Source organism: Rissa tridactyla, chromosome 10 (assembly GCF_028500815.1).
Source record: "Rissa tridactyla isolate bRisTri1 chromosome 10, bRisTri1.patW.cur.20221130, whole genome shotgun sequence".
Lineage (NCBI taxonomy): Eukaryota > Metazoa > Chordata > Aves > Charadriiformes > Laridae > Rissa > Rissa tridactyla.
In genome coordinates this window covers 6,233,417-6,246,454 of record NC_071475.1, presented here as the reverse complement: position 1 = coordinate 6,246,454, position 13,038 = coordinate 6,233,417, and the positions used below count along the sequence as shown (strand labels likewise).

Below are 13,038 nucleotides of genomic sequence, written 5' to 3'. Positions count from 1 at the left end.
AGGTACCCAGCAGCGAGGACCTGTGTGGAGGTGCCTCCTGGCAGCTGAGGTCCAGGCCAGTGGCTTTACTTGCCCTAAGCAGCTCTCCCAAACACCCTGATCTTGTGCAACTCAGCTGCTGCGCATTGCACCATCATTTCTACACAAGTATAATCAAAGATCCGTGCGGGAGTAAGAGCGGAGGGCTTCAGAGGTGGCCCCTCGCCATTCCACAAGACACCCACGTGAAGGTGGCATTGGCAGCACATCACCAGCTATATGGGGACCGAGGGGCCTGTCTTGTCTCATATATTCTGCAATGAGCAGGGGCGTAATGATTAGTATCTTAGAACTATTCAACAGTGAATTTTAACCTATCATCTAGATCGTAAATTATTCCACAGTAAGACCAGAGAGACAGATGGCACCTATAGTGTAACACTTGCTTTTGTTAGCTCTAGCCTACAAAGAGGAATATATGGGTAAGTAAGTGGCAAGAACTATGATACAGCGCAAAACAACATGAGGCCAACCAAGAGGCTGTGGCTATTGAAGTAGAACTGCTTACTATGAAGTAAGCAAATACCACGCAGTTAAAGGACATTATGGCACACGGATTCGAGGTGATGAAGGATAAAGCTCAGCCACCGAAAACAAAAAGCAGGCAAAGTTCTCTGTGCTCCAATTCTCTCTCAATTCCTCACTAACACTTGCTCTCAAGCTAGTAAGTAATAGTAAAAAAGTAACTGCTGCAATTTAAAAAAGCAGTTATACTAGATGAAAGTCATAACTCAAAGCTCCCTCATTTTCTATTTGTACCAGTCTTTGAAGAGAGCCCTTCCACGTATGGGAGCAAGCTCAAAGTGCAGAGTATTGACACAAAGCGTTCAATTTTGCCAGTGTACATTAATACATGCTGTGACTGTAGCACTTCCAACTCTTCAGGAGAAATTCTCATTAGCACGAAAACCTTCTGTGGCAACAAAACATGGAAGTACATATTGGGCTCATCTTCGCTCTCCTCCTTTCCAGAGGAAATACTCGAGTCCTAGTAGAAATACCAGAGATCAACTGAAACAATTTAACATGCCAGTTGCACGTGGATCAACTGGTCTCTTAAGTAATCAAAACATTACATAATGTTAGCACAAACTGAAATAAATTGCATATTGTAGCCTCGGGGCCACCTAACCCAAATTTACTTTTTCCATTTGCCAAAGATGTAAGTCAATTTATTATTAGAAATAATGAAAAAACATCCCCTAGGTTAGAGTCCTGTTCCGCATGCATGTACGGAGTGCCAGCAAAGTGCAGCACAGCAAATCTTGACACTTTGCCAAAGGACGAACAAGACCGAGAACAGTTAAAGCAACCGCTTTCGCAGTTAAAGCGGTCAGAGCAGACCACTGTAGGACTGGCGTACCACCGCTGTCACCAGACTCATCAGACGAACTGCTGTAAGATAGCCAAGACCAGCTAATCATGCATGAAATGGCTCGAAAGAGATGCAAGAACTGCAGAGAAGAAAGCCAAGATTTTTGGCAGGAATTACAAGCTGAGGTTGAAGAAGCTATGCAAGTAGTTGTACGAGATGCCACCGGGAATGACGGTGAAAAGAGGGGGCAGGGCTCTGTACGGAATACAAATACAACGGTAACATACGTAGTGAAAGAAGGTACATGTTTGAGAGAGAGCGGGGGAAAAAGCCTCAAATGTTTGGATCACTATCATTAGGCCAAGATTCCAGGCGTAATCTTCACATTTAGTCTGGTTATTCTGCAACAGGGGTAGAAAAGACAGGGAAGTATGGGGAGAGGCCACCTTCCTTCCTGGAAAATGGTTAAGTTGCTGAGGACTCACTGTTATTGAAATTGAGCTGCCGACAACATCATACAGTTAAACTCTTGGGAGACTGATTACGGGCAATACTACTCTTACACCTGAGCTCTGCTTTAACACATAAATACAGTTTTTAGGATGGTATCTGACTAACTATGAGCGTTACGTATTGAACTCATCAATTAAGAGCGTGGTTCTGAAAAATCTTCAATTAATTTCTATTAGTCAATCAAAACCAAGCTGTCCTTCTCTTCTCGTCGTTGAGTGGTGCGAAGGAAATCTTAGTTCACGCTGGTGTACTCATATGCAGTTACATCTACAGATTAAATTCTTTTGCCCAACAGTGAAATATTTTTCTGTATATACTAGAAAACACATTTGAGGCAAGTCCTCAGTTACCACCAGACCTTTCCAGTACATATATGTTGGAAGAAGTTGCCTGCAAACACACATTTTACCCATTCATGCAGTTGTAAGAATAAAACACTCAAACAAGAACTTACCAAGGTTTTTTTACAGGGACATTTTTGTTAAGAGAGTGTGTTAAAAGGAATAGGAAGTAAATCAGATGCTGTAAACTTGATGCCTGAATTGAAACAAAAACTTAATTATGAGTTTAAAGTGACAGTAATTGTGCAAACAGCATTAAAAACTTGGCGGAGAATGGGATGCAAACAAAGAAAATCATTTTAGTGATAGAGTTTTTAAAGATGCTGTATTTCATTAAAATAATCCATCAGAATGTTTAGATTTCTTTCTTCTATTCCCTCCCATTACTAAGCAAGTCCAAGATTTGCATTCAACTTTCCCATACAGAAACAGAGCATCTTTAAAGAGATAAATCAGCATTAGCTTACTTTTCCGAAATTTCACGTTCAAAATGATGCATGCTCTATTGAAGACAGCAGAGAAAGAGAGAGGACACAAGTTAATCATCCAGTTCTCGTGTCAAAGTAAGAAAAACAGATACACTGTTAGCTGAAAAGTTAGTACAAAAATCAATACATTCCTATTCACTGGCAAATGTGAGGATAGCAGACTATTTCATATGACATATACAATACTTTGTCCGATTCTGAATAACGAACCACAATTTTCCATGCTATAAGCATTATTATACTCGATGAACAAATACAACACGCATGCTTTCAGTTGCACATGCCATAATTCGAGCTTTACAGGATTAAAGCGCATTTAGAGAGATTTAGCAGGAAATCTCCAGGAAGATTAGCCACAGAAGACGAAATCCATTCCGTTCAAGGAACAATTCCTGCTGCATTAACACCTGTACTTACACTTACGCTGCATGGGTCAGAGACACTCAAGAACAGCACTGACTAAAGCATTCAAATTGTCTTACAGAAAGGTGAAGGGCAGAAAAGGTGCACCACGTGGGTGTCTATGAAATATATGTCATACTGAAGGATTCAGAACAACTGGCATAGAAAAAGATAGCTAAAGTTAAGCACAACTCTTTCACTTTATTCCCGCAGGGAAGCTAAAATGGCACCTTCCACACTTTTCTCTATTGTAAGAGAGCCCGCTGGTATTTTATGGGCTTACTGGATTTCGAGAAGATGCAGTGAAGCTTTAAAATAACCCACACCACGGTGTTCTACATCCCTTCTGATCCTAGCCACAGCTCATAGCCGCAAAGAAAAATAACACATTTTCAAGAAAGCAAAGAATTGTGCAAGCGGAGAAAAAAGAATCAAACATTCACGGGAGAGTGTCAGAAACATGGGAAGTTACATTAGAACCATTTGCCACAATCTAAACAACATATTTCAAAGATGATATTTATCTGAGTATCTGCAACAAAACCAGCCCAAAACTCTAGTCAATGAGAAAAGCTCATGAAAGTCTGGGTTTCCAGCAGACACCTTTCCCCTCAAAGCAGGTCGTGCATCTGATCCGACGGTTGCAGCTGTCCTTACAAAGACAGCTGAAGCCAGCAATCGTTTTCTTTCTTAGTATGTTTTGCACTGACCACACCAAGCACTCTACTGCAGGGCAAGTCTTGCAAGGCCTTTGCTGAGAGACAAAGCACGTCTCAATGTGTAAGAACCCCCCCTCATGTCAGCCTGGAGCCCGTTCCCTTCTGGCCAGTGTCTCTGGCTGCGCACGTACCCACCCACACACCACATTGATTTGGTTAGTTACGGGCCAGGACAAGGGCAAGAGCTTCTGTTGGGTACACTTGTCCATGTCAGCCTTCATTTTGCCACGGCGTCCTATTAGCAAGATGCTTTGACGTGCCGTGATTCTAACACAACCACAGCCAAAACAGAAAGACAGACTGAAGGCCTCATTCCCCTCCTGACAGTCATCTCACCACACTGATACCCACAAGCAATTTTGGTTTAGAGGTAAATATCCTTAGTAAGTGCGAGGAAACTGGAAGAGAGAGATACAGGCTACGGGTGCATCAGCTGTCACAAAGAGAGTCCTACCATGGGGCTGGTGAGTCTTTCATCGAGTCGGTGATAGCATACTTGCTTAGAATAAATGAAAGCACATTGTTGCTGGTGAAAAAAAAAAATCAGGAATGCTATCTTTCTCTTAGAACTAGTATCTTAAGTTTCTTCTATGAAACCTACTCACAAAAGCACTCCTGAACTGGTGACACTTGCCTTCACACCCGATCAAATGCATCAAAGCCATCAGCCCGCTAAAGCGCTTCCCAATTTGAATGCAGGTAGGGCAACGTGCACAGCGTCAAACCGGGCTGATCACCACAAGTCACCACGAGCACACTGCCTGCAGGATGACCGACACACTGTGACAATGTGGTTCGAACAACAGAGCCACGTTTTGAGCCCAAACTTGAGCCATTTTTAGCCGCTTGAGCCATGTCTACACATATACGTGCATCACATGCCCAAAAGTTGAAAAAGCTTTAAACCAAGTTCCAACACGTTAAAGTTAAAAATGTAAGTAAAAGGTAGTTTTATTGCAGAAAAAAAAAAGTGTTTTCTAAACATCTGTCCATTTTGAAGACTTAAGGTTTTCTTTTGTATTTTCAGCTACTTCCTTACTAAAGCAGGCAGAACTGGAAATAAACCCTCCAGCGAAGAGTCAGTACGTCCACAGAACAGCGCTGTCATTGTGCAAGACAATAACAGTAATTATCCTGTTTAGACTAACTGGGGGAAGTTAGTTCATAAAATATACACTTCAGTATACCCTTAACTTGAAGGAGAAATGAGCAATTTGAATTTCAGCATGACTGCTTTGAATTACATCACACAGACTGCAGTGTCCTTTGAAAGGCCATCCACAGCAAAGACAAATTTGATTGCACCACTTCAATTAACAAGTTGTGCTCTGCAGAAAGTTCCCGGGACAAGGAATCATATGGCGTGAGTCATCATAACAAACAGCAATGCTACGGACTGCTTCCCTTCTAGAAATGTATTCCATTAACACCTTTTGCTGTTAATGTTTGCCGGTGCTCCTCTTCTAGCCTTTCAGACTGAAGCACGGCCACTATTGCCCTCTCAAGCAGATTCTTTACCACTTCCCACCACCTTTCCGAAATATTAGAAAAACTGTTTGCACAGCTACCTAGCAAATTGGAAGAGGGAACTGGCCACAAATAATAAAGATATTATTTTTAACCCAAATCAGTTTCTGACTTGTTCCTACAAGTCCTACTGGTATTACCAATGGGCTGTAGCAGAACAGGGGAGATTTAAGCAGCCTAGGCCACTGAATTTGTCACACCTCAAATTCATAGAATCATAGAATGGTTCAGGTTAGAAGGGACCCTAAAGATGACCTAGTTCCAACCCCCCTGCCCTGGGCAGGGACACCACACACCAGACCAGGCTGCTCAAAGCCCCATCCAGCCTGGCCTTGAACACCTCCAGGGATGGGGCATCCACAACTTCTCTGGGAAACCTGGGCCAGTGCCTCACCACCCTCACAGTAAAGAATTTCTTCCTGATATCTAATATAAATCTCCCCTCTTTCAGTCTAAAACTGTCACCCCTCGTCCCATCGCTCCACTCCCTGATCAAGAGTCCCTCCCCATCTTTCCTGTAGGCCCCCTTTGGGTACTGGAAGGCTGAGAAAAGGTCTCCCTGGAGCCTGAAATTCCTGAAACTACATCACAGTAATACAGGGTAAATAGACAATACAAAAAACCAAGGGATCAACAAACAATACTTCAGAGCCAACAGACCATTCACATCAGAACAAATGCATACTGCAACATGAGGGCCAGAAGATGTCTGGAAAGTAGCAATGTCGGTAGGACTGGAGTAATAGAGACTTTGAAGCAGGCACATAACACTCTATGGGTAAATCATACCATGTATATCTCAGGAAAAGTTACTAAATGAAAAAGAACAGTATTAAAAGGTTCTCTATGGCCCTTAAAAGACAGCAAACGCTCAGGCTGACACAAGATAAATGTCATCTCTGTGTTCCATCCTTGAAAACCACCATCCCTTAAGCCATCCTTGGAAATAACACCCACAGTTGAGGGGGGCGAATAAAAAACAAAGAAAAAGACAAACACTCTAATGACTCTTGAACTTACCTGCTGTAGAGGGCGGAGTGGGGGATGATGGAGACGTTAATGGGGAACTCGCCCCAGAGCCTGCTAAATAAAACAACAGTCTAGTAACTAAAGCTGTGACATAAAATTCAACACAGTCAGACAAGACAGATTGTTGGAAACAGGCCAACTTTATTGACTGAAGATCCAATGCCGCTTCCACTGAAATCTTGGGAAAGATTCCCATTCATACGAACAGCGTCACTCAGACCCAATCAGAACAGAGAGACTTAACAGTACACAGTATCAGAGGAGGTCCAAAGACATGAGAAGTGCACTCAACAGTATTCCTCAATGGGAAACATTTCTTTTCTGGTGCTTAAGCTGTTGGATTTCAGCGTCCAAATTCTGTTCTCCTTAAGAGTTGTGCCACTGCACGGATGGCACCCCATTTCTCCTTATAAAAGATGATTTTCAGTCAGTTGCTGTACTCCACAAGTTACTCTGATATCTGACTATTCCACAATAGGCTGCTTTTGGACACATTTTAGCCAGGCAAGCCAGCTCTGTTAAATTGTTCCGTAGTACCAACCATTCCTTTTAACTAAATGAAGACCTGTCAAAGGCTCTGTTGTTTTAGAATTTAGCACTGAAGCAGCAATTAAACAGATAATTTTCTCATTCATATTAACACCTCACTACGGAAACAGATCACCACAGAGTTTATCCCCGAAGGCTGCATTATTAAATGGCCCAAATAACGGATGTTATTATTATTCCACTCAAACGTCAAACAGAACGAAGAGACTGATTTTATTTTATTTTTTTTTTTGAATGGGGCACAGAAAAGAGGACACATTGCTTTTTATTAGGCAGCTGAAAATCTTAACACTGACAATATTTTTCAGACCTAGTTTTACCTATTATTAAATAGCCAAAACAGTGTTATCAGGCTCTGGTAGTCCAATGTTAATGTGTAAACTGATGGTGACCCTGGATCTTTTAAGCCAGAAAATGACAGCAACAACAAAAACATTGACATAGCTGTGTAAAAGCAAGCTCCTCTTTCTGTAGTTACCTGAGTTATTTGAGTTGCTGTACTTTGCTGAGTGTTCTTCCCCACTTTCATAGGCAGAGCGTTTTGACTTCTTTAAAAAAAGAGCAGAAGAAACAGAAGATGAGAATGAATAATCGCTTTCCGTGATAAGGATTGAACTGACACACAGATTTGTAACAACCATCCACCGTATCACACAAGGTTTATCAATGCCCAACATCCCTCTCCCCACATCCAACACGTGCTGCCACGCTGACAATGGCAGCAAGGCTGTTGTGCGCTCAGATATCTCCAGGCACGCAAACGGTGCAATTCCAGCGTCCTCTGACCACAAGGGAAAGGCAGAAAACTGACGCCCAGAAAGGAGGAGAAACACAGACGGCGTGCTGCAGAGGCAGACTGAAAAAGGCTCCAACACCCCGAGCGGGCGGCAGGAAGCAGCACAGGCCGTCATCTGTGCAGAGCTGCTAACTAGGCCTGTTTTCATGCAGCAGCCTCTAACAGGTTAAGCCAATATGCGGGTCAGCTACCATTGTAAATTAAAGTTCTTAGGAAGCGTATTGCTCAGCTACGGAAGCGAAAACAACCAGGTAATAGTACAGAAAAACACAGGCCTGAACAGACCAGCGTACCTGTGCTCGTGCACGCTAAACATTCATAAAAAGATACGCGTCTTTTTCTGTGTGAGAAACCTATTTAAAGATTGCTTACTTTTCGTGCCAAGATCTTCCTTTTCTTTTTTTCTTCTTCAGAGCCATGATGAGATTGAGCTCTTGTCAGCCTTCTGTGCTGGTGAATCTTCAAAATGAAGGGAAAACAGAAAAAGACCACGTTAAGATCTTAAGTGTTCTCCGACGAGGCTTATGTTTGGGGCGCAAGAAAACGCACTACATGTTTAGTTTTTGTTTTTCTTTTTTCACCTTTAGTTTTTATCTTTACTGTTGCTAGTAGTGGATGGAGCCTCACTACTGCAGTTAGAACGATCCTTTAACTTAGGAGCCACTGCCTGTGAAGCTGCACCATTTAAAACAGTGAAATGCCATACAGTCAACAGCTGTTCTACAACAGCAAATCTGCTGATGAAAGCCTTTATTACTCAAAATCACTTTGAGTGAGTAAAAACTCACTTTCCCTACGTAAAAGTGATAAGAGGAAATGGAATGTCTGTAGGAAATACAGTAAAGAAATGCAGACGTTACCAATTTCTGTTCTTCTGTTAATCGTTTTTCTATGCATTCCTTGGAGGTTTTCAATGCCTCTTTTAGCTTAGTAGGAATCTAATAGAGAATGGGGGGAAAAAATCACAGCACAAAACGTGATAAAGGAAAACATAACTTGACTGCTCAAAACTCACCATTCATCTGATCCTGTTGCCCATCTAAAGCCCCAAGTACTGACACTAATCCCTTAGTGACTGAGAAAAAAAGAATCTAGATGCGTGTTTTATACTCCAAACCTAGCTACAAATCTAATGGCAGGGACAAAGAAACACTGAATAATGGAAGGGATACTCTGATGGCAGGGACAGCTAACTGTTTTGATGCTCCAGTCACATCCCCAAACTGCCATGAGGCTGACAACGCAAGACACAGCACATGCCCTCCAGAAGTCGTCCTCTGGGGCAGCTTGCCACAGGGAGCAAATGTGGCTCCCTGAAGGTCCCAGCGCTGGAGCTGGCAACAATGTGGTGATGGTCTCACCTCACAAAAATCAGTTTCCACAGGTCTTAGCAATTTGTTTCCTCTCACTGCAAGGGACCCATGTTACTTAGCAGCCTCTGCTCAGATAGAGCACCATCATTAGTCATGCAAATGAGCTCCACGACAAGAACTGCACTTGAACGCTCATGGGTCACAGCGTGCCTGCCTTCTAAGCGGTGATATAAGATTCTTGAGTACAATTCAGCACAGGAATCTAAATACTGATGGCAATCACCATAAAGCCAAATAAAGCCAGGTCTCCTCTACCCTATCTGTCGATTAATGCATAGCTACCCGCAGCCTGGCACTTCCACAAACATCAGCAAATCAAGGTTCAACTCTACCTTAAACTGTGGTTTCTCGGAGTTTGTTAGCAGGACGTCACTGAATAATCTGTGAGTGGATAAAAAAAGGAAGAAAAAAAAAAAAAAAAAGGAATATTATTCCCAAGAGATAGGCAGAATCCCAGCAAGAATACTACTGGTACTGTTTGCTTAACTCCCACTTTCTCCTTTTCCTTCTCTGCCCTCATCTCTACACCACCGCTTGGGTTTTTTCAACAGGTTTCTATGTACTGTTTTTTATTTTCCAAGCACTGCTGTGAAGTTAGCAGCATCCAACACCCTGAATGTAGCCACTACTGATGGCAGAGAAGCAAGACTGTGTGAAGTATTTTGAAAGCTGATAGAGCAGGCACAATTAGCAAAGGCAGAGAAGGGTTTCCCCAAAACAAGAATGTCTTTTCCTTAAAAGTATATGGATTCTTTAATGACAAAAGATTACCAGGGACTTTATTTTAAATTTCACCTAAACAAAATGATTGCTCTTTTTGAGAAAACTCTCTTGGCACAACTGTTGTTTTGGCATTAACAAGAACCATGTGAAAGATCAATGAGTGAACTTAACATTTGAAAATATCTACCTTTTTGTCTGTACTCTGGCAAAGGCCACTAAAGCAAATATTCTAATACTTTTGCTCTCCCTTCTATGGTATCAGCAGCAACAGCATAAATGATTAATCCTTTTCCATCCAAAACAAAGACACTAGAGGGCAATGGTAGTCTGAAAAGAAACTGGTTAGTCCATTTCACGATACTTTGCTCTGGAGAACATACTAGAAAACTGTCCCAGAAAGAGATCTCAAGCCTGGCTCTGAGATAAAGATTCCAGAGATTTATTTGTTGCTGGCATTATGGAAAATTATCACAGGCCTACACTAGGGAAACCAAATTGAAGTCTAGAATCAAGTTTCTAAGAATAGTATTCCATGAAAAATTCAGATATAAATTAAATTTTAAAAGATTTTTTAAAAACCTACAAATGTTCACCCTTGTTTACAGGGCATTTTTCTGACCCTTTCTGATTACATGTACTTGCACAATTAAGGAAACTCAGTCTATACGGTTATAATAAAGGTTAATAAATATTTAAATTACATTAATTGCATTGCACATCTACATAGAACACTTGTGAAGAGTACTGGTATGAAGGGAATGTAGTATAATATCCTATGTATCAGATACAGCTGGGCACGGGTTGTTTGTTCAACATCTTTTAACATCTGTATATTCCTGCAGTCACAGAGTTCTCTCATAGTATTTCTCCCCTGCTTACATTCTCTTCTCTACCTCCCACCTCCTTTAAGAGCAGAGGAAGGGAGGAGTAGAAGGAATTGAAGGCTGAGATAAGCCTGAAGTGACTCTTCCCAACCAGGAAATATGAATCTTGGAGCACACTCTAAACGTACTGCAATCTGTACAGTGTGAGATCAGACCCAGATTTAGGTATGGGCAATCTGTCATTTATAAGGTCATGACTCTGGCACCTCGTATTAAGAAAAAACAAAAGAACCCCCCACCAGGAGCTGTGGCTCTACGCTCAGCATGCTGGTGACATGTCACAGCACAGTGACAGCAGACAATTTCCCTGGTAGTATTGTCTCCAGATTGCAGGAAGGGCGGCACTGCAGACAGGTACGAGCTCCAGCTCAGTCATGCACTGACATTGCTACTTTTCTGCATCCCAGTCTTGCTCTGTACCTGCCTTTACTGCTTCCCCGAATCACTGGGGCGGACAGCCTGCAAGGAAATATATTCTGTCTATGCTTCAGAGAATCCCTACGGCAGCCCTGCAAGAAACCGGCCAGAACTTCTACATAACATTTCATATCCAGACCCAGTCTAAATGTCACTGCTGAGCAAAGCAAGAGATCTATTTTGCTAGTCATAGGTAAACCGATAGCAAAATCTGCTGAAGTAGGTCTGAAGGGTAGATGCAAAAAGACTCCTTATTCTAAATGCTTTAAAACAATCTGTATATGATCTCAATCACGCTTGCACTACATTAAAGCTGGATCAATTTAAATCATAGCACCATGCTAAATAAAATGCATTCATGACAGCTCCAACACACCAAGAGAGAAAGAAACGTTAAACGAGCATCTATCAAGCAATGAGTTCTATAAAGCCTATCAGTTTTAAATTTGGGATACACTACATACCTCAGAATGAGGAGCAAATCTTTCTAAAAAGGAACAAGAGCAAAAAGGTTCTTCCTCCTAATATAATTGAAAACATTGCTATGAGTATAAAACAAGTAAAACAAGACTTACGGCATCTGTAAGAGCCGTGAAACAGTTGGCATGCCATTCTTCATAGCTTCACAGGTCAGAATGGATTCCAACACAGACACTACCAAAGAAAGAATAAACACAAACACATTTTTGCACTGCAGGATAGCAAATGATTTAGAATGAACATCTGGCACTGCTGCACGATGTTCCCCGAAGTACTGCATCAGCTAAAAAGTGATGAAGCTCTGTGGCACGTGTTTTTTATTATAGTGTTACTATTGCATGTACAAACTTTTCAAGAATGTTAGACATGAGGCGAGGGAATCCAGACATCTAATTACTTACTACACACTGGTTTATCACTCAGTTAAAAAAATAATTATATGCTACACATACTTCAGGAAGAACGCACTTTCTGTTTTTTAACAATTACTAAGTAATTCTTTCCGGTCAGAGGCTGCAAAGCTGTTAGGCTGCTATTTCACAGCACTTCAGCTTAGGTAAATGGAAGAGTACCCAAGGAAGGCGAGACTGACATTTTCTCGTTTGTATACTAACCAACAAACACTGATGGTGCAGGGGGGAAGCTGTCTACTGGAATCGTATCTGGGGGTCTTCCATATGTCATTTCATACAGTAAGTGCCCAAAGCAATGTACATCAACACCTTCTAAAGTCTGTAGAGGAACAAAAAAAAAAAAAAAAAAATAAAACCACAACTTGCTAGAACTAATCAGTTTTTCACAACTAGTTTGAAAACATGTGATAACCCATCAAAGAAAAAGAGTGGTATCTCATTTGAAGATAGAAAAGAGGAACCATTAAGACAGTTTGTAACCACAACCATTTCCCCGCACTTCAGCTCAAATGAAATCTTCACGTCTCTAGCAAAAGCAGCTACTGCTGTATGTGATGATACAAATGGGACAGCAGTATAGTCATGTCCTGTAGAAGTGCGTAAAGTAGTAAACTCTTTTCATACAAAGTAGTTCAGAGCCATACATTGATACGAATCATAACCAAGCACATTTTCCTAGCTAAGTCAAACAGTAAAGAACGAGATTCATAATATGACCAGCTGTCACTTTACAGGGAGGTAGATAAAAAGACAGCAAAAATACATACCAAACAAACCTATGAGAGCCTCTTTCACTCCTCCTTAGGTTTGTACAAGCTGTACATAACAAGCTAAGCTCCCAGACAGCATATTTCTGAGATTTTTGAATCATGTTTAAACAGAAATGGCTCCTCTTACTGGAAGAGGCTTACAGCTTTGATGGCTCTAACAGATTTGGACTAACCATGAACTTTTGATCGTTTCTTTGACAGCAGAGAAGAACCTGTTTAGCAAGGTCAGCACGCAGCTGTCTCGTGATGCTGTATGGAAT

The 13,038-nt window shown here is 41.6% G+C and overlaps 1 protein-coding gene across 12 annotated transcripts in view; it reads right to left on the bottom strand.

The window, feature by feature from the left end:
• The window catches only part of PXK (PX domain containing serine/threonine kinase like), a 37,140-nt gene that overhangs the window by 1,256 nt on the left and 22,846 nt on the right, over positions 1-13,038 (bottom strand). For 2 of the 12 annotated variants that reach the window (XM_054215980.1, XM_054215992.1), the window contains 7 exons: positions 12,210-12,327; positions 11,691-11,769; positions 9,424-9,472; positions 8,579-8,656; positions 8,091-8,177; positions 7,401-7,470; positions 6,365-6,427 (listed from right to left, as the gene is read on the bottom strand). In XM_054215980.1, the coding sequence (XP_054071955.1) occupies positions 6,365-6,427; positions 7,401-7,470; positions 8,091-8,177; positions 8,579-8,656; positions 9,424-9,472; positions 11,691-11,769; positions 12,210-12,327 (544 nt within the window). Of the gene's footprint in view, positions 1-2,321; positions 2,405-2,675; positions 2,711-4,271; positions 4,344-4,373; positions 4,579-6,364; positions 6,428-6,508; positions 6,780-7,400; positions 7,471-8,090; positions 8,178-8,578; positions 8,657-9,423; positions 9,473-11,690; positions 11,770-12,209; positions 12,328-13,038 lie in introns of those variants that run through there. The other 10 variants (XM_054215991.1, XM_054215990.1, XM_054215984.1 and 7 more) reach the window with 10 other exon arrangements.